The 22,132-nt window shown below is 40.1% G+C and overlaps 1 protein-coding gene across 3 annotated transcripts; it reads left to right on the top strand.

The window, feature by feature from the left end:
• Positions 1-1,117: 1,117 nt before the first annotated feature.
• On the top strand, positions 1,118-20,575 carry dnajc5ga (DnaJ (Hsp40) homolog, subfamily C, member 5 gamma a). 3 transcript variants are annotated; one of them, XR_014699443.1, is made up of 8 exons: positions 1,119-1,339; positions 11,471-11,598; positions 12,890-13,103; positions 13,243-13,399; positions 15,602-15,783; positions 16,311-16,354; positions 16,950-17,096; positions 17,189-20,575. XR_014699443.1 is itself a non-coding variant. In XM_084560057.1 (7 exons), the coding sequence occupies exons 2-5, from the start codon at positions 11,480-11,482 to the stop codon at positions 15,778-15,780; spliced, it is 669 nt and encodes a 222-aa protein (XP_084416183.1). In that variant the 5' UTR covers positions 1,119-1,339; positions 11,471-11,479; the 3' UTR covers positions 15,781-15,783; positions 16,311-16,354; positions 16,950-20,575. The 3 variants fall into 3 exon arrangements, 2 of the variants coding, with proteins under 2 accessions (XP_084416184.1, XP_084416183.1); XM_084560057.1 differs by having other exon boundaries at positions 16,950-20,575; XM_084560058.1 differs by lacking the exons at positions 16,311-16,354; positions 16,950-17,096; positions 17,189-20,575 and having other exon boundaries at positions 1,118-1,339; positions 15,602-16,102.
• The last annotated feature ends 1,557 nt before the right edge of the window (positions 20,576-22,132 follow it).

Below are 22,132 nucleotides of genomic sequence, written 5' to 3'. Positions count from 1 at the left end.
TCCCTTGCCTTTCTGTGAGTCTTTCTGATCTGTTGAGCTGCGTGTTTCTGATCCGTAGAGCTGCGTGTTTCTGATCCGTAGAGCTGCGTGTTTCTGATCCGTTGAGCTGCGTGTTTCTGATCCGTTGAGCTGCGTGTTTCTCAACTGTTGAGCTGCGTGTTTCTCAACTGTTGAGCTGCGTGTTTCTCAACTGTTGAATTGTACATTTCTGATCCATAGAGCTGCATGTTTCTGATCTGTAGAGTTGTTTATTTCTCAACTGTTGAATTGCAGTTTCTGCTCTGTAGAATTGCAAGTTTCTGATCTGTAGAGCTGAGTGTTTCTTCTTATTTTTTTTGTAAATATATTTATGAAATATCTTTTCCGAGTATGTTCCACAGCTGCAGATTTATCAAGAAAGGTAAGTTTAGTGGCAAACAGAAAAATAAAACAGACTTAATTCTCAATCTTGGAAATAGCAGTAAAACAAAGTAAGTGTGGTTTAGAGAGTTGTGAAGGTGAGGTTTCTGAGAGTTGAAACTGGTTAAATTAATTATGGCTTGATGGATCTGCAAGCAGAGAATAATAGAAGATCTTATGGACCCTCAGCGAGAAAAATAAACGCACCTAAAGAGATTAAAAATAAGACTTTAATTTAAGTAAGTGCAATGAAAATGTAGATGTGCGTGAACATACTGAGAAATAAAAATGGTATAAAACCCAGTTTAAATCCTAATTTGTAAAGAAGGTAACAAGGTCAGATAATGGTTAAAAGTTGGGGTAAAAATGCTGCGGAAAAAATAAAAATTGCATCTTATTATATTCTAAGTGTGGGCGAATGACACAGCAAATATTTTATATATTGATTTAATGTGGTTAAATCTAAAAATAAGAAAAAAAAGTGAAATAAATCTGGTCGACAAGATGCTCCTGAGACGTTTATTGGTAATTAATATAAAAATATCAATTAACACCTTCTGAATGCCGCTTTGTTAACTCCGTGTTAAGATGCAACACATCACATTTGTTTTCATTAATCTGTGAGTTAAATTAGGTTAATGATAAATTAATATGAGATGTTTTTTTTCTGGAAGTTGGATTTTTGCCGAAACCTTGAAAGCATCATCCCTCATTTCCAGGAAGGAGGAGCTACGCACACACACATACACACGAAGAAGAAGAAACAGAAGAAGACGAAGAAGAAGTAACCCGGCGGCTACAGCCAGGCTACCGCTTCCCTGCTACCGGGCTAACGCTACCGTGTTTCCGACCCGTTAACTGGGAGTTAAGTCATCAAACCGGATGCCTCTATGATCCAGCTAACCTTACAGCGAGATATACAGTGTTCAGTTTGCACAAGGTAAGAATATTCGGCGGTAATAAATTAGCTAACGAAAGATTAGCTAACCGTTGGTAGCTGTCACGGTCACTTACGCCAAAGCCCATTGAAAAATCTGTCAATTTAAGTTTGATGTGCGCCTCAGTCACTGTAGCGGAACCATATATAACCTTACAACGATTAAACATTTTAAATAATTTTTGGCCCACTTCAGAGTTGTCCAGGCTCATTTTATTTGGTAGCAATAATGCAAATTTGTTGGGCGGTGGCAGTCGGCAAATGCTAAGTTGATGGAGCATTGGTACTTCAGTTGAGGTAAATGCTGCTGAGGTAAAATGTGTGTTTAGTGTGCGCCGAATTGATGAGTTTGCTCACACCGATGTCCTGACATTGTTTTGAAACACGTTGCAAAGCGTAAATTATGTACAAATGCTGAGAATGTGTTAAATTGCTAAAAATATGAACGTACGCTGGTCTATCTTTGTCTTCACGCTGGAGCGGCTGCGTCCGGCTAGGTGGTTGCTTTAATATAACGGGCAGTGCGTAGTTCACGCTACTGTAGCATGTTTATTTTTGAAAGTTTAGACCTAAATAGAATAATTTTAGTGGTTAAAGATGTGTCTAAATGCGAGGTTAGCTACCAGCTAGCTACCCGACAAAGCTGCGGGTAGCTTTGATTATTAAGAGAGAAAGAGAGAATAATAAGAAACAGTTTAATTGCTAAAAAAAAAAATGTATCCTGCTAAAATGTATTTATGAATGGCGGGGTGTGAAACAGAAAGTACTCCTCCATGTGCAGGGAGATTAGCAACGGATTAGAGCTCCCACAAGGACGAACAGACGACAATCACGCGGTATGCCTTCCTCCTTCATGCCCGCATCGTTGTCCCAAAACACCGGCACCCTTTGTCCCGGAGCACCCTGGGGTTTCATCCTAAACTTAATCGGGTCCACCTGTGTGTGTGCTGCTTGTAACAGATGCTAAAATCTGCCATGCCAAAACCTCTTGTTGCACTCGATGTGTTTTAATTGATCTAATGACCCAATTATGGGAGTAGAGACGGGTTTGCCCCGAACTTAACCTCCCAGGAAGCTCCTTCACCCGGGCCCTATCGGTTAGATGGTATTCAGTTTGTTGTTTAAACTTCCATCTTCTCAAATGTGAGGATTTTCATATATTTGTTTTTTCTGCAAGTCTCTGCAAAGTGGCTTGAGCCTAGTAGTTTTACTTACAAATGACTGGTGTCCTTATTTACCTTTGTATATTGTAGATTCATCTGTCAGTGCTGCAAAAAGCACAGCAGTGGCATTACTGTGCATGTGGATGATTCAATAGTGAGCAAGAAAGGCTTCAGAGCTCATCTATGTTCCACAAGTCAGGGATCACAAACTGTTCATGGTTCTGAAACTGCAGTAAATGGCAGTCCATTCTTTTATGAAAACATAAAGTCACACATTGAACATTTCTATACCTGTGTGAGGAGTTACCCTTTGATGAGGACAGAATATGAACATGTCAGGGAGCACAAACTGTTCATGGTTCTGAAACGGCAGTAAATAGTGATCCATTATTTTGAGAGACAAAAAAGTCACACATTGAACATCTCTTAGCCTGTAAGGGGATTTACACTTTGAGGAGGAGAAAAGATGACTTGTATCATGTCCCCATGTGAGGGAGCACAAACTGTTCATGGTTCTGAAACTGCAGTAAATAGTGATCCATTATTTTATGAAACATGTAGTCATTCATAGGAGATTTATACACCTGTATGATGATTTACACTTTGATGAGGAGAGAATATGACTTGTATCATGTCCCTATATCAGGGAGCACAAACTGTTCATGGTTGTGAAACTACAGTAAATAGCAGTCCATTATTTTGAAAGACAAAAAAAGTCATACATTGAACATTTCTACACCTGTATGATGAGTTACACTTTAAGGAGGAGAAAAGAAGACTTGTATCATGTCCCTATGTCAGGGAGCACAAACTGTTCATGGTTCTGAAACTGCAGTAAATAGTGATCCATTATTTTGTGAAACATAGTCATACATTGAACATTTCTAAACCTGTACGAGCATTTACACTTTAATGAGGAGAAAAGATGACTTTATAATTTGAATTAAATAGTAAATATGATGGAAGTAGTCTGATATTTAATCTCGTACAGGTCAACCTAGTCTGTAACCTGTTAAATAATCAGTCCAAAGCTAATTTCTTTCTACTGTTCTCACATTTTAACAGAATTATTGCTAAAACAGTTCTCAGATTAATCAAAGAGAGCAAAAGCTGTAGTTTGCAGCGTTAAATGAATAGGCGTACCTAATTGTTTCATGTCAAGTTTCTGTGTCACAAGAACTTCATGTGGTAGAAGCTTGGGTTCATGTGCTTGACCACATATCAATGCAGCCTCGCATTAGGAGCCCTGGCTGACGTTCAAGGCTGGGTTACCGACTGGGCAAATACCCAGGGGCCCCTAAGGGCTGGGGAGTTGGCGCAGTCCGACATGTCATTACATCTTCTAGAATAAATAAAGTGTAGACCACCTGAAAGAACATGAGTCAGGAGAGGTCAGCTCTGTGCTACGGTTCTTCTTAGCTTCCTAGCCTCCCTGCTAACAATAGCTCTTCCTGTTTCCTAGTCTTTGTGATGTGTTCAAGTGCAACTTTTTGGCCTGCCTTCGTTGGCCGGTACTTCTTTGAGGTTAGTTTATTGTGAGAATTATTAGTTCAAGCACTGTGTTGTACTCAGCAGTGTTTCTATTATTTTTTCCATGCCAGTTATTTCAATGAGGATAAGCTAAACACTTAAATGAGATTATGACCTGCTGATTATAACCAACTGTGTGCATCTACACTACACTAATACATACGGCCATATAGTTGTCCGGTGTTAAATCAGATCATTCTGATGATACTGGACATTTTGAGTTGTATTTCTAATTCTCGACTGAGCTGCTGAGTGTCACAGATTTGATTTAGCTCGGCCTCGGCTCTTACAACGATAAAAAAAAAAAAAAAATGGATCCTGTCGTACACTTCCAAAGCCGGTTATTTTTAACAATAAAGATTTCTGTCTCAAGAGTTGCTGAATGAGATTTTCTTGCCCGCAGCAGTCCTCACATGATTTTCTTCTCATTTGTTGTTTTTCGACAAGTGCTTTTATCTCGAGCGATAGCAAAAGCTTTGTTGCTGTCAGCCGAGCAGTCAGATGCTCTTTAGGTCCTGTACTAATAATAGCTTTCTAAAAAGTATTGGTTTAAGTACCTCTAAATATTAATCTGAGATATTAAATCATAGTTTCTATATCTGTGCTCACTGATTGGTCTTTATGCTGGTAGATGCTGGCTTGGATATGTTCTGCACTGGCTTTAAGTGTCTCCATCTTTAAGCTGTTGTCAAAGAGATAAGTCCACATGTGAGGGAGTAGTAAAACATGACTGAAAGCTGATTGGATTTAAAAAGTGTAACAACAGAGAAGAGATGGGGAAAAGCTCAGACACATGGAAGATGAGACACTAGATTTAAAATATTACACCAGTAGTTTTGTGAAAATCTCTCTCGTAGTTAAATAAAACAGTTTCGAAGCTGAAATGTCTCACATAAATGATACAGTCTCTGTAATATCATGACCACTTGGGATGTCCCGATTGGTCCAGTCATATTTAAAATTGATAATCTGCCTTAAACCAGAGCCACGTCCCTGTAACGTCAAAACAGAGATAGCTAAGAAGACGACAACTACTTCTTCTTCTGTTTTAGTGGCAGTTGGCTAGCTTGACTGAACACACTCCTGCTCCACACTACATTACTTTTTAGAGCCCTGTTTATTGGACTTAATCCAGTCGCACGGTGCACACGTGATCTAGGATAATACAAGTAAGATAAGAAAAGCCTTTATGAATCTCTAGGGGTAGGATATTTTTGTTTATTTAAGATCAGATTGGGACTCGGATTGGTTGCCACTGTATATTAAAAGATTGGTATCAGATCGGGGGACATCCTTAATGGCCACTGACGGGTGAAGTAAATAACGCTGATTATCTGGTTATCGTTGGTGGGATGTGTCAGACAGGAAATGTACAGTTTGTCCCCGAAGTTGAGATTTAAAACCGGAAAAATGGGCACACCAGTAGAGACGGTGTTCTTCTTGGAGATCTTTGATCGGCCTTTGACACATGCCACCTACCTAAGCATTGTTTTTGCAGACCACCCTTTCATGGGGAGGCTATTCTCTGATGACCTTTGTCTTTATTAGCCACCCACAACGTTGGTATGAAGTCTCTCCAATTTTGCTCTGAAAAAGATCTACAAAGAAAAGCAACGGCAACGTAGTCAAAACTGTCATCCAAGCGCCATGGAGTTGAATTTGTTCACAACAAGATGGCTCCGACTGGTTGTAGGACTATCCAGTTTTGTGCAGAGGTACATTTGTTCTCTGTTTCGGTTAAAGCACGTCCCACAGCGAAATCCAAATGGTGAGTTAACAAACTCGTATTCTGACAAGAATCGAGCCTGACTACGTCTTTACAGTCACATTGACACATTTACCCAATCATACAAACCAATGCACACCCATTGAGCCGCTAACCCTCCAGTTTACGGACGGCAGTTTCTTCATTCAGCCGGATAATTCTCCATGCCACAAAGCAAATAAATTAAAAAAAAATGGTTCAGGAATGATTTTAGGATCACGACAACGCGTTCAAGGTGTTATCTTGGCCTCCAGATTCATCGGATCTCCATCCAATCGATCATCTGTAGGTTTGTCCTGGACCAACAAGCCTACGTCTCATCTTGCAACGCTTAGCCTAAACTGTGACTTAAGAAACCTTAACCTTTAATCTTAAGAAATTTGCAAAAACACTTATTCAGAATGTTTAAAACCAACGAGTTTATAAAATCACCGTTTCATCAGTTCAAACCCATCTGTGTTTTTGATATAAATCCCATGAATGTCTCACCTTCTCAGATTGGACCTGACAGCCTTTCAGACAAAAACGCAGATGGATCATGGCTAAAGTTACATAAATAATCCTAGAGTTAAAAAAGGCGGACAATGTAATGTTTGGAAATCTTCGTCTCCAGCTTTAGTACCGAGACTTTTGCGTACGGCCACAGTTTTCATACGTACTGGTCGGTTTTTCGAACGTCTGCTGCAGTCGGCTCATTAACCTAATAGTCTTGAGTCTGTGAGGTCTGATCGATCGCTTCAGTGCGAGCTGCAGGGAGGCAGTTTGATCAGTGGTCACAAAGGTTTATGTCGGGGGGGGAGGGGGGGGTGATGTATCAAAGGCCTGTTTTTATATCCTGGGGAAACGCTGGCTCTTGATTTGTGCACCCTGTTTGCAGGAGTATTTACATCAGCTTGCTTGGCTCCAGCAGGAACGCCATCTGGGCCCGCAGTGTTTCCATCCATCGTTGAGGAGGAGGAGGCGGGGTTGGAGGGGGTGGTGGGGGTGGTGGGGGGGTATGATGATGTCCTTTCTGAACTCCTCTTTGCAGGGTTTGTTCCCGTCAAGAGCCTGAATGGATTTTTTTTGTTGTTGTTTTGTTCCTTGTTTACTCTGCAGAGCTGAGCAAAAGAAGCTGCAGGTTATTTTATTTATTTTCTCTCTTTATCAGGCAACCGTTTGCTCTTTTAAACGTATCGGGCATTTGGATAAACCGAGCTGTGCCCGTGCGGCAAATTATCACATTTGAAAAGCTGGAAAAATTGACTCTGATTAGTTATTGAGACGTCTTTTCAGCTCCAGTTGGCGCATGATTTATGAATGGAAAATTAAGTCCGTGAAAAAGGAGAAAAACATAGTCTAGTGTGCAATCTGCAATGCTCTTTTATCTGCCAAGTCTGCCGCTATTCTTCATCTATTATTGCCGCCAATCAGCCGTAACATTATGACGATTATAAACAAATACAAAAGTAGAAAGAGAGAAGCCAATCAAGCGAACGAAACTGAAAAATTACACTTGTCTATTTGTTTAATCTGGGAAAAATGCACCAATATTACATATCAGTGAATTGCAGAATTAAGTGCACCTCTTGGATTCATCATTAGAGTCCATCTGTTCAGAAGGAGACGCTTTCAGGACTTCAGTGAAAAGACCACAGATGTTTTGAATCGTTTTTCTCCAGAAATGTAGGAGCAGGTTGGTGGTTCTAATGTTGTGGCTGACCATTGCACACTTTGTTTTTGCTTTTTTTTTGGTATTAATAATTTATTATTTTACCCTGAGAAGCCACAGCTTTCTTAATGGGAACTGATTGACGAGCTGTGAAGGCTCTTAGGTTGAACTTGAGTCAAAGAGTGTGTGGTGATATTGATTTTTTTATTTTTATTTTTTTTACCAGTCATCATTAACAATTAAACCCATTTAAGTGATTTTCTCTTTTATAAAAACTCCTTGTGATTGCGTTGGCGTACCATCTGTTACAGCTGCAAATGCGTGTAAGCAGTGTGAAGCTTATTTTTTTTGTTTGTTGTCATAACGGGCGGCTCTTAACTAATTGGATGAGAGACAGCAGAAGCAAAGCGGATTTCTCTTTTGCTGGTGCAACACTAGAGACAGAAATTTGATTTGGAGGATTTTCTCGTTAAATGCAGAAATTGCGTTCGAGGCACAAAGGCGAGGCGGCAATTATCTGACCGGAGTTTGACTCGTCTGACTGAAGAAAACACAAGATGATGTGAATATTTTAACCAAGTTTAAGACTGATAGATTTGAGGCTGCTTCATTTAATTGCTTCATTTAATCCCAGAATGACTTGACCCTTAATGGTCAGTTCTGACCCCTACCAGCTGTTGACTCGGTCTTCTTGGGTTGAAGGTCCTTCTTTTTGACTCTTTATTTTGGAAAAACACTCAACTTAAATAACAGTATTTATTCTGTGGGAAGAAATCTAAACACATTGACCATTACTTTCCTTCTGTGGCCTATTGGACTAAGATTAACCAAAGGACAAGACCATAAGAAGGGAAGTAAATGGCTCCTTGTAGTTCTAGTTCCTTAGAGTCACTCCGTTGAGAAATGATTATGCTCTTGACGTTATGCTGTGAGCGCCGTGAAGTTGATTTTGTTTACAGTAAAATGGCTCTGATTGGTTGTAGGACTATCCAATTACGTGTAGAGGTATTCTTTGTCTCTATATTGGCTGAAACACGCCCCATAATGAAGTTCACATGATGTGTTACCAGACTCGTATTCTACGCCGGGCTGAATCAGAAATTGCAGTAAGAACGGGTTTGCAGCTTGAAGAATCTCGGAGGAACTACGGCGTCCTGTAATCTTCACTACAGAACATCCGAAAAGTGTTTTAAAAAAAAAAAAAATAAAAAGTTTGAATTGTCTCGAAGAGAGCAGCACATTTTGTGAAACTTTATGGTTGCACCAAGCCAACAGTCCTGTTGATTGCCAGCGTTGGGACGTCTGTGACCTTAGGTTTTGGTGCGTCCCGGTTCACTTTGTTCTGACCCCTTTCGATAGCTTTTCGGCCAATTTCGTCATTTTGAATTGTGGCTCAGACATCTCTGATTGGCTGCTCAGCTTAGAGAAACTGACGGGAATATAACAACAAAGTTCAAATGACACACAGAATACCTTTCTCATTTTTCATTTTCATCTGAACATTCAAATCCATTAATATTTTCCCAACAAGATCATCTAGGATTAAGAAACTAGACCAACTGATCAGCATGATCATCCTAGCCTGCCAGCTAATGGTAGCTCTTCCTGTTTCTCCTTTTAATTGACGTATACAGACTACTGCCACCTGCTGGTACGGAGAGTTATTTCCTCTAAATGAAGACCAGACCAGATCTTATGTACCGGCTTGTAGTTGGCTGTAGTCCACTGTGTGATTTCTAATAACCGCAAAGGTTGTCTGGGTTTTAATCCTTTGGCAAATCTGCTTTATTTGTAATATGAAAACAAAATATGGACGGAAGTAGCGTGGAAGTGGGAATAATAATCCTCCGTGTCTCTGTATTCTGTGATTCCTTGGATTTTCTTTATTGAAGTGTTTTCTGAGGGAGTCTTGGTCTCAGTTAAGTGAAGTGTATTTGTCATAGTACACATATTGTTGTACAGGCAGCTGTATATGTGTATATATATAGATATCTGTTGTATGTGTGGAGCCGTTTGGTCAGACTCTGACCAGGACGTTGAACCCTTCTGACATGGACTTGGACTGGTAATCTGTTAGATCAGCAAAATGTAATCTTCTTTAGTCAATGACCCGGTGGCATTATTTGTTGGCTGAGTAAGAGTCTTTGTGTGCGAGTGAGTGTAGAGTAGCCGTAGTTTGACACACTTTCCTTTTGTGGAATTGCGAAACGCTAATTTTGTGGTAAAGAATGTGGCTGCAACGCGTTACGTCTGTGGCGCAGGCCGCTAAAGGGACGACGGATGTCCCGATTGGCTTCAGCCGAACCTGATCTGATTAGTTTTAGGTCTGCCGTGAACTAAAACCACATCCCTGTAGCGTCAAAACTACTTAAAGATGCTTGCACTCCCACTGCAAGGCCAGTGTAGATGAATATGATCGTACCGTGTTGCATCTGGACATTCAAATAGACAAATATTTCCACAACAAAATGATCATCTGAAGCAGTTTGTAGATTGATATTTTTGCAGCTTTTAGTTAAAGCAGGTGATATTACAGACGCCGACAAGTGGGTTTGGTTTGTCCATACCTTTAAGGTCTACAGAAACAAGTTTTTAACTCAATATTTACATATCAGCAACTTGATTTCTGAGACAGTTCCTTTCTTACACCTCCAGCCACGTTCAGGCGACGCTATTATCCATTTAGATTCCAGTGGACATACTGGATGTGGTCTGGTGCTCTCGTTTAGTTGCGTTTGGTGTCCACCGACACCTGAGGGAAACGCTTTGCTCTTAGCCGCTAAATTGTCCGCTCTGTTCACCAGATGGTTGCTAACTGTCGGCCGTTTGGGGCTGAGCAGGAGAGTGTTGTGAGAACGTTATCAGAGCAGAGAGAGTAAATCTACACGTCAGAAAGCTGAACCACAAACTGAAACCTGATATAAAACTCGATAAAAGGTGAAAAGAGCTGGACCGTGTGAGTATTGTAGGAACGTTTCCAACTCTTCTTTTTTGTTTTTGCTTGGCCTTTTTTTCCACAATTGAATGTTATGTGTCTAATAATCTGGTTTGCTTAGGGTTGTCAATATATTAAAATATAAGTGTGATTAATTACTTGATTTCCATAGTTAAACTTGACACAAACTAATCAGGCAAATAGTCTGAAGGGATCTTGTTCAAGTCTGAATTACTGTAATCAAAATCTCAGCCGCTCATGAAGCTGACTTAAACGATCCGAGTCCTAAACTGATCTCAAATAAACCAAATTTCCAAACGAATAAATCTCTCTGTCAGAGTTGATGTAGTGTGGAGAGGGTAGCTGGTACCTTGTGTTCTCTACTCCAGAAATGTTCTGGTCATCCAACGCTGCCATAAACTCCCTAACCCTCTCTGGAAGATGTTTTCTCCTCGTCGCTGTCTCCAGGAAAGTTTTTGCTTCTTTTAAACGTTTGTTGTTGTTGTTTGGCTGCAGCCTTCACCTGAGAGGACTTATGTACTATGACTGCACTTCAGACTCTGCTTGCTTTCCACAGTTTTATTTTACTGAAGTTTTAATCACTTACTGATTTCCCAAACTACGGTTTAAAACGAGGCCATAATAACATAATGTGCATGTGATAACCGGCTGTTAAAGCAGCTGTGGAAAGCAAGCAGAATCGAAGTGCGGTTGTTTTTCCCCCAAAGAACGCAGAAGAAGAAAGAAGCAAAAACAAATGAGATGAAACGGATGAAGACGTGGAAGTTCAGCTTCAAAACTCCACCTGATATTTCCGTTATCTGCATCTACTGTTGACTACGGTCAACTTTTATTTTATTTTTTGCTTTGTCACTGCAGATATTGCCTATTTATGCTGAGCTGCCTCTGGCGCTTCATGTTTTTGAGACATGACGACCAAATCTACATAAACTCGGCTGCTCCTTGGTCAAACAACAGAGGTGTATTTTGGGTTGTCTGCTGCTCGCGCTGCGTTTAGAAATATTTTGCCCTCTAAGCCGCCGCCGTCGTCATTTTGCAAGTAATAATTTCTTATTTCTATTCCTTTTAGAGGTGAGCCATGGCTGACCCGAACTCCTCCCGTCCCCAAAGGAAGATGTCCACCGCTGGGGAGAGCGTTTACAAAGTGCTAGGGCTGGAGAAAGGAGCGTCGGCAGAGGACATCAAGAAAGCGTACAGGTAAACCGTCTGAATGTTATTACTCTGCTTATTAAAACTGGATCAACTTCTTCAGAGGAGGAAGACTCAACACAGAGTATTATTTACTTTAGGCGTTTCCTTAATCTTCAGCTTAAGTTTGTGTAATTGTGCTTCTCGTCATGTTGGTGATGAAGCTGCCAGATGGAAACCCAGACTCAAAGCTGACATATGCTAACAAACAGCTATTTATAGATTTCATGTTAAAATATGTCATAATTATGTTTGTTAGAAGTTAACCAGACAATGTTATGCTTATGCTCTTTGTTTTATTTGCAGTGTATAATATACATATACACCAATCAGCCATAACATTATGACTAGTATCCTAGTATTGTGTAGGTCTCCTTTGTGCCTCCAAAACAGTTGTGACTCATCAGAGAATGGACATGGGCCCTCTGGGGGTGTCCTGTGGTGTCTGACAACACAGTGTTGTTGGGGGGGGGGGTCTTTGAGGGGAGGGGCCTCTGTGGATCATCCCACAGACAGTTTGGGATCTATATGTCTGTGAAGGTTCTCAGTCATCCAGGTCATGGTATATCCAACAAAGGTTCAAAAAAGGCAACTGGACTTGTAGAGTTTTTTGAGAAAACTCAAAGAGAAAACTCATCCGAGTAGCTTCTTCAGTTCTGAAGTTCTGAAGAAGCTACTCAGATAAGTGGTGAAACGTCTTCTCAAAAAACTCTACAAGTCCAGTTGCCTTTTTTGAACCTTTGTTGGAGTTTGGGATCTAGTGAATTTGGAGGCCAGGTCAACACCTTGTGCTGTTCTTCATGTTATTTTAATTTGTTCCTAAAGAGTGTCATTGCTATGGGGTGGGGGTGTCTGGTCTGGTCTAGGTGGGTGCTACATGTCTAAGTAACATCGACACCAATGAATGCCAGGTCCAAGATTTTCCCAGGAGAACTTGAATTGTCCCAAGATGGTCAGTGTTACTTCTCCTGTCAGTGGTCATAATGTTGTGGCTGACTGGAGTATACGTACACATTTACAATGATATTAAAAAAAACGTTTGCATTTTAGAAGCTGGACTCTGCAAATGTTTCCTTGATAAATGACTTCAGTTATTAAGTCATATATTGTTGGTTGTAACTAAAGGCTGTTAACGGTCATAAAATGATGAAACTGGTCACTAGAGTTCACAGTTTAGAAGCTGAAGCCATTATTTTCATAAATAGATTACGCTATCTGTTTATGAAAATGAAATGGACTCGTTGGCGTCTGTTCCACATGTCGACTCTTGATTTCGTTCGTCTCCTTTCCCTCCCGACAGAAAGCTAGCGTTGAAGTACCACCCGGACAAGAACCCAGACAATCCGGAGGCGGCGGAGAAGTTCAAGGAGATCAACAACGCCAACTCGATTTTAAACGATGAGACCAAGAGGAAGATCTACGACGAGTACGGCTCCATGGGCCTCTACGTGTCCGAACAGTTTGGAGAGGAAAGCGTCAAATATTACTTCCTCATGTCCAAATGGTGGTTTAAGGTTCGTGTTTTTAAACTATGTGGATTTTAAGTCACTTTATATGTGCCTTACTATATATGTAGACTGTATTGCATATTAGCAAATGCTGTAAAGTTTGGTTTAAATCTAAGACGATGTGTTTTCATGTGAATCCCTGCAGGGTCTGGTGCTGTGCTGTACAGTTTTCACCTGCTGCTGCTGTTGCTGCTGCTGCTGTTTCTGCTGCGGGAAGTGCAAACCGCCGGACGACGACGAAAACTACCAGTACGTCGACCCCGAGGACCTGGAGGCCCAAATCAAAGCAGAGCAGGACGGAGGTGAGGGTGCCAGCCTGAAGTGTTTCAAGAGCTCGTAGTGACGACTTAGAGGGAGTAGGCTAACGGTTTAGCAAGCTAACAAGCCGGGTAACTTATCGTAGGAAATATCAAGGCATGAAGAAAAGATGAGGCTGATTCCCTCTGACTTGTTTTAGGTTTGTAGGTCTGGAAGCAAGTCTGACAGTTGGTCTGCAGTCTCTGCGTTGGGAACTGATTATGTTAAAACAAAGATATAGTTCTGATATAAATTAAGTCCGGTGATCTTGTCTCTTACAGAAAAAGTCACTGAATAGCTTTCTCATAGATTGAAAGCATAGACTGTATATAAATATGGACTACACGTCTCCACTTCCTCTCATTGGCTAAACTGACGCTATTTTCTCGGGGATACGGACGGCGCCATCTTGCGACTTTGGAGCCAGAGTCTGATCAGTACGGTCCAAGAAGAGTGTAGCTACCGTGATATTGATGCCCCGCCCACATTTCCTCTAGACTCATTTGTGTTTTCGTTTAATTAACACTACGCTCTGCTCTACCTCCAGTAGTTATTATACACTGAACTTGTTTTTAAAAATTGCTTTTACAACTCTGGCATGGCAACTGGTGGTCGCCATTATGTCACATCCTGTTTCTATAGCGTCAAATAACTAAAACGAAACTTATCGAAAAACAAAATTGACACTTGAACATTCATCAACATTATATTAAATACCTAAAATGACTGAAATCATCGTTGAAAAAAATGTATCTGACTTGTATTTTAGTGTTTTAGTTTGGCCCAAGTCCCGCCCACTAACATGGAGGGGGTGGAGCTTATGACCTATACTGCAGCCAGCCACCAGGGGGAGCTCTACTTGATTTGACTTGACTTTAGAGGAGCTGTCCTACTGTCCATCTTTATATACAGTCTATGATTGAGTAAATATATGAGGTGCTCCAGCTGTTAATGACAATTATTTATGTTTTTTTTCTTCTAGTCTCGTATATTTTATTTGGACTAATCTGTTAAATTGTGGACGATGTGTTGCTTTACTCTCCAGGTTGACTGTGTTGGATAAGAGCTCTGATGGTTGATGTTCAGAAGCATAAATGAAACACAAATGAGACAAGAAGTGTTTAAGTATCAGGGCTGACGCTATCACTGCTGATTTCCTGGATCGATTTGATTTCAGTTTGCTAGGTCTGATTTGAAAATCAGTTCATTTAGAGATATTTCTGTTTCAAAAGAATTTTACTTAAAACTAAAACGGATGTCGTCACTGGTTCCAGAGTTTTGTGGTTATCTCCACAATCTTTTACCTCTAGTTTCTCATCTTTCATCCGTCGTCTCACTTTTTAAATTAGATCAGCTCTCAGAGTTGGAGCTTCTGTTTTGGATCCTCCATCCATCACGTGTGAACTGATCTCGTCCATTTGTCTTGTCGTGCCAAACCGGTCTGCAGGAAATGGTAGATATTGGAAAAAAAAAATTTATGAATTGATATTGGATCCGTCATATCAGGATCTGATGGAGTCGGAAAATGAAAAGTAATACTTTCTTTTGAAAATACATAAAAATATATTTCTTTTCTTTTTTTTATTTCTGCTGGACGTTGCTCAGGAGCACGAGTCCTGCCTCTATAATGTTCCTCTTTCATATCACAACTTCTTCCTTCCTTCCTTCAGGCTCCAACGAGTCCAGAGTTAAGTTATGAGTCGTTTATTTACTGGAGACCTTTGTGTTGGTACATAGTTTTTCCTCACATTAAAAAAAAAAAAAAAAAAGGTGCTCTGTTTTGAACTCTGAAAGTAGGACGGGGTTTAAAAAGAATTTCAAAAACCCCAGATGTTTTTAAATCCTCTCCATTTCCTGCATCCCCTGGTTGTAAAAGCGAGACTGGTTTTTGCACGACACAAGAAAGATTCAAAAACTACGACGACAGAGCAGAGCTGCAAAAAAACGTCTCGTCTCTTTCATAACTAAGTATAATTATATAAAAACCTTAATATCTCTAAATAAACTGTTATTATTACTCATCAGGAAGCTGGTAGTGATACTCAGCCCTACGTAGAATCACTGGAAGAAGAAGGAGAATGTGATTTAATCCTGCTTTTAATCCAGTATCTTTGTTTTCTGATCACGTGTGAGAAGGTTTGTATGAATCACGTCACCAGTGGATTTAACGTGCCTCGGGACTCGTGTGTTTTCATGCTCCACTCCAGGTAACACAGTAATCATAGGCCAGCCCACGTCTAGTCTGGGTCCAGAGAGCCCAGAGGGCCAGGGCAAGTCCATCCCCCTGCCCATGCCCATGCCTCCACCTGAGCCCCGGTCGCCCCAGACCTCGGCCGACCCTGCGGGGGAAGAAAACCCCGGGGAGACCTTGCCAGAGTCGAAATGACTCGTAAGAGCCGCCTCGTCCCGTTTCTGTTTCACTTCATGTGCCACGGTGTCCTCCGTCCGCTCTTGTCTTGTCCACGAGGAGCCTTGGTCGTCCTTTGTGTTGCATGTTGTCCCGCTTCGCTCGGCCGCAACAAACTGCTGCTGCTGCTGCTGCTGCTGTCACGCACATTAACCGCAACCGTCATCGTGTCTCGTACTTGCATGTCTCTTCATATTGTCCTCGTCGCTGGTGAAGCTGTGAACGCTGCCTGAGTATGAGCATGGCTACGTGGCATCGATGTCAGATCTGTGTTCACTTGTGTTTGACAGATGCAGGACAGAAGAAGTTATTGTTTGTCATTTATGTTGGTTTTGTTTTTGTTTGTTTTTGTTTAATTCACCTCCATGTCTTAGTTAACGTTTGACTTTTTCCTGACCTGGAAACAAAAGATCCAGCGGGTTAAACTCTTTGTCTGTGTCGTATAATAATAATAATAATAATAATAATAATAATAATCATCTAACGGGGGTCTTTGTCTCCTCCCACAGGAAAGTGACGCTGTGGATGAGCCTCATCTAGCAGAAGCAGGAAGGTAAGAAGCTGTGGAGACAAGTTACTAGAAAGTACTGTATATATATATATATGTACACCGATCAGCCACAACATTATGACCACTGACAGGAGAAGTGAATAACATTTAAACCATCTTGTGACAGTTCAGTGTTCTGCTGGGAAACTTCTGGTCCTGGCATTCATTCATGTGGATGTTACTTAGACATGTAGCACCCACCTAGACCAGACCAGACACCCCCACCCCATAGCAATGACACTCCTTGATGGCAGCAGCCATCCCCAGCAGGATGCAGCCACAAAAACACTTTAGGAACAACTAAAAAAAAACCATAAAGAACATCACAAGGTGTTGACCTGGCCTCCAAATTCACTAGATCCCAAACTGATCAAGTATCTGTGGGATGATCCACAGAGGCCCCTCCCCTCAAATGCCCCCCCACTAACAACATTCTGTTACCAGACACCACAGGACACCCTCAGAAGGCCCATGTCCGTTCTCTGATGAGTCACCACAAGGGAGACCTACACAATATTAGGATATATTGGCTGATCGGTGTATATATAGTATATTTTACACCCCTCTATGTTTTTATTAACACAACGTTTCTCTTCAGCCTTTCCAGTCCCTCTTATGATCCGGCCACTCAGCAAAGCAACCCAGAGAAAAACCAGCCCAGGCCGACGCCTCAACCCGGACCCCCCCACCCACCGCCCACCCCTCCCTCGACCCACCTGACGCTCCCAGCAACACCCGGTGAAAGGTGGGCACTTTAAACGCTCCCCCCATGGAACTATGGCGTTATGGAGGCGGATTAACCGACTTTATTCAGGCTCCTCGTGTCTCTTCTTCCAGCTCTCAACACTCGTCCAGCCCGGGACGGACGTGACCTCGATGAGGAGTCTAGTTATCAAGGCCTGAACTCGTTACTAGTCTGTTTGGGTCGTCTCCATGGCTAAATAAAAACAAAAAAAACAAGAAAAACAAGAAAAAAAGAAACGGCGGGATAAGAGGCGCAAAAAAAATAATAAATAAATAAAAAAGGTGATCTTTATTATTTATCTGCTGTCCAGACCAGGACTGGAATTTCCCAATAACCCTCTTTCTCCTTTCTGGACTCCACCGGTCACCAAGAGGAGCAAATATTATTAGAATTATTTTTATTTTATTATTATTATTTCTCCCACTTTTAACTTGAGTTGCCCGTCTAAAACTAAAACCAGAGATGGTGACAAATCATCAGAAGCCAGCAGCCAAACAGAAGCCAAACGTGGAGTACTTTTACCCCCCTTCTTCTTTTTCTTCTTCTTCTTCCTCGCAGTGACAGCGTTGACCCTTTTGAACTTAAGTGTAGTGGTTATATAAAACAAAAAGAAAACAAAAGAAGAAGAAGAAATCTACTTGGACATTTTCATTGTTTGGATGTTTAAATGTTAAATGTCTCTGAGCCAAATACCCGGAAGCTGAAGATAATTAGGAGGAGGAGGAGTCGAGACTTTCCTTTCCACAGCGTGCATGCGTTTTTGTCCGGCTGCATGTTCATCTACAGATCTACTGTACAGCACCTCTATTAAAAAACAAAAACAATCTTAGCCGAAACCTCTGGTCGAACCCATCCTGTAAGCTAACACACACTCGTACCTGCTGTTACGTCTTCTGCTAAAAAAAACAAACAAAAAAAAAAACAACACAACCCCCCGTCGAATAAAAAGGACAGTAACGGATGCCATACCCCGACCCACTCTAAAGCATAGACTGTATATAAATATGGACTACACGTCTCCACTTCCTCTCGTTGGCCAAACTGACTCCATTTTCTCGTGGATACGGGCGGCGCCATCTTGCGACTTTGGAGCCAGAGTCTGATCAGTACGGTCCGTGGGTGGAGCCACGTGGAGCGGCGACATCGATGCCCCGCCCACTTTTCCTCCAGACTCATTCACGTTTTTTAATTTAATCAACACTACGCTCTACTCTACCTCCACCAGTTACAAGGAAATGTTGGATTATACACTGCACTTATTTTTTTATTATTATTATTATTATTTTTACAACTCTTAACACTATACGGAGCGGTTGGCATGGCAACTGGTAGTCACCATTATGTTGCATCCTGTTTCTATAGCGTCAAATAACTAAAACGAAAAAACTGACACTTGAACATGCATCAACATTATGTTAACTACCTAAAATGACATAAGCAATCCTTGAAAAATAATTATCTGACTTATATTTTAGTGTTTTAGTTTGACCCAAGTCCCGCCCACTAACACAGAGGGGGTGGAGCTTATGACCCTATACTGCAGCCAGCCACCAGGGGGAGCTCTACTTGCTTTAGCTTCACTTTAGAGGAGCTGTTCAGCGTCCATCTTTACATACAGTCTATGGTTTGTAAACTAGACTGTTAATTAATTGTGTGTTTTTACATTGTTACTGTTGTTGTTATTATTGTCTTGTGTTACAGTCAGATCATCGTTGTCGTTCTTAGACCAAAGTCCTCAGCTTCACGTAGCCACGAACCGGCGCCGGTAGTTTTCTGGAGATGCCATTTGCTCTCAGTTTGTCAAATAGTTTGTTGTTACAGTTTATTTTTTTGTAAAATATGCACTCGGGTCTATGCACCTTGTCAAGACGGGTCTGTTGCCATTTCATATATATATATATACATACACATGTATATATATTCAGTTTTCAGGTTGTGAGTCTTTTATTGTACATTCAGAACCACAGGAGCTTGAGAGTTACTTGATAATAATCAGGTCCAGATTCACAACAGGCTTTACTAGAGGGTGTAGGTAACAGCAGATAAACTTAAATCACGTTTAATTCATCATAAATATCCTTTTAACATCTTGAAGAAGTGACTGAACAGAGGAAAACACTGTGCAGGAAAATGAAACGATGACGCTTGACTGATAAAACTTCATCATCCTTCTTCTTTGTCCGTTTATATTTTTTATTTTTTTTTGTTGGTTAGCGTCGCTCTCTGCAAACCTCTTGTGAATCTGGATCGGTGTCGAGTTGCACAACGAACACAGCCACCAGAGATCCACTTCATCAGCGTTTTTTATATATACCTTTGTCTCGTAGCTGTGTCTTTTATTTACTGCTTGGTCTAAAAATGTCCATCACAGGCTCCCAGGTATATGTCTTCAGTCCAAAACTAGCACGCTAACAAATTAATTTACCACTTGTTCCAGCTCTTATCGGTTCTTACACCGGGACGCTAGAGGTCCTGGTCTGAAGGAACCTTTTTAGTTCCTTTTGAAATAAGTTCCTGGAACCAATAATTCAGAGCACTTTGTTTGGAAATGCATCAATTTTGAGAAGCGGTGACGCCTTTCCACTTTGCTTTTTGTACGACTTTAAACAAACAAGATATAACATGAGTCTTTGACAGCTTCATATTTAGCATATTAACATATTTCCCAACTATTTCATTAGTTTTTTCATTATTTAAGGAACATTTCTTTATATTAGATCTCTTTAAATTTCATTTAAACGTTGTTTACATAAACCTCGTGGCAGTTGGGTAGACGTTGGGTGCAGGATGTCCCCTCTCTCTGGCCTTAGTTGTCCTCCAGTGAGGAGTTTGTATAAAAGCAGAGATGTTTAAACCACTAATAATCTTCAATATGTTCTGGTGTACAGCAATAAACTGACAGTCCAGGAACATTTATGCTCACAAACCTGACAAACTTCGTCTCATCTGTTAACAACTTTAAGGTCATTTGGTGTCTTGCTCAAGATATCGGAAGATATATTTATTTCTTTTTAATAAACTCATAAAACGACAAAGTAGTTTCCTTTTTATGATTTTTCTTTCCTTTTTTTTTTTAACTTTAGTTTTTATTCATGTCAAAATAATGGCGGTGTCAACGCGGACAATAAACCGACGATAAAACTCTAAAAACGATTGTTTACTTTTGAATCGCTGTCTTGGAGCGTCCCATGCTAACACGCTAGCATGCTCCGAGTCCAGTGATGCTAACTCCATCCTTAAAGAATAAATAAATAAAGTTAGCATGGAGCTAACGTTCTTCCAGACGACTTTAAGTGTCTGTGTTCAAGGATAAATCCACAATCTGCCACGACTGATGTGTTTCTGAGCCACAAGAGTAGGAGCTGATATCAGTGACGTGATATCGATGTAGATGACGATAACGTTTTTATTTTATAGTTTTGTGGACGACGTGTAAATGAGTTATTATTAAATTCAACCGAATGAAATAAAAAGGGGGATTTCATAACGTCTTGTCTCCTGCTATTTTTTTACATTTAACACAACTTTTTATTCTGTTTACTGCTGAAGATCAGCGTCCCAGGCCTTTCTGTCGCCGTGGTCGAGATAAAAAACAAAATGAATGGATGTAAACGGATGGATTAACACTTGTTGTGGACAAATATGTAATTTTTTGGGACAATAAGGGAATTAACTTTATTCTGAATGACTACAGCAGCCGTCCACTCCTGAGCCTATAAATAGTCCCATGATCTCATTAGTGGCTTAGTCTGGTTAGCTGTTGATTAGCTCGTGTGTTTTCTGTCGCCAGGATCCAACCTCGGTGTCGACTGAAGGCGGGAAAATGTCTATAATATATATATCTATATCTATATCTATATATATATATATAATGGTATCTTTAAGGGTTTAAGTTATTTTTTGAGTTTAATCAAACTTCCTCGTGTGATCATTACATCAGTAAACTAATCATTTCTTTCATTAGCTCTAGATTTTGTCCCGTCTGCAGGAATATAAAAATACATATTTGTTGGTACTTGAAAAACTAAATAATTAATCAGTAGTTCAGTTTTATTTTTATAGCATTGATAACTAATTTGTCACTTTACAGAAATCTATCATGTGTGTTTAAAGTGAGACTTTGCACAAGTTATGGTTTATTGTTTTTTTTATTTGACTTATTTGATTTTTTTATTTAATTTATATTTATTGGAACTAATTTAATTTCTTTTTATTCAAATTTTATTTTATTTATACCATTCATATAATTTAGAATTTTGATTATTATTTTATTTTATTATTATTCAGCCTAAAATACATTATTAATGCTGCAAATATATTTAGAATTTGATTCTATTTTATTCAGTCTAAAAAATACATTAAAGCTGTAAATATAATTTAGAATTTTATTTTATTTTGTTTTATTTTATTATTCAGCCTAAAAGACATTATTAAAGCTGTAAATATAATCCCTATAGATGCACATAAATACAATATTCGGCAAAAATCTGATAAACGGAAACAGGAACTCTTCTCAAATGAAGAACAATAGATTTAAAAGCAATCAAAGTGTAAATATTTTATAAATTTAACCTCTTTTCTCACTTTGAAGAGGTTTTTCTAATAAAAAAAATAATATATAGTACAGAGATTGAGAGATTATAGCATAGGATTTTAGAAATATTGAGCTGAGTGAATAAGGGAAAGTAAATAAGTCTGATGCTAATATATTAATATTTCTCACTCTTTAAATTATATTCTAATATAATCATATAGTTTTCCCCCTCTAATGATTTCAATAGATCATTTAAACCCGTCGGTATGATGCTCAGGTATTTAATGTTGCCGTAGAAACAAAGGAGACGTGTACAGAGGAGCAGCAGTAGGTGGCGCTGTTCAGTCTTTGTAATTAAAATGTTTGTCTGGAGATCAGCAGCAGCTCCGTCAGCGTTTCCATTCAGATCCAGTTTCTGACTTTCTGCTGCTGATGACTCAGTGACACACATTTTTATATTTAGCAGCTCGGATGGAGGAAAGAAAAAAAGGTTGTTAACTTT

The sequence above is a fragment of the Chelon labrosus genome, assembly GCF_963514085.1.
Source record: "Chelon labrosus genome assembly, chromosome: 14".
NCBI lineage: Eukaryota > Metazoa > Chordata > Actinopteri > Mugiliformes > Mugilidae > Chelon > Chelon labrosus.
Note: the sequence above shows the minus strand (reverse complement) of the source record. Positions and strands in the feature narration are given on the sequence as shown.

Bases quoted from the DNA above. Each gene is read 5' to 3' on its own strand.
- dnajc5ga (XM_084560057.1), top strand. From the start codon at position 11,480: ATGGCTGACCCGAACTCCTCCCGTCCCCAAAGGAAGATGTCCACCGCT. The intron at 11,599-12,889 runs GTAAACCGTCTG...CCCTCCCGACAG, and splicing joins GACATCAAGAAAGCGTACAG to AAAGCTAGCGTTGAAGTACC. The intron at 13,400-15,601 runs GTGAGGGTGCCA...GCTCCACTCCAG, and splicing joins CAAAGCAGAGCAGGACGGAG to GTAACACAGTAATCATAGGC.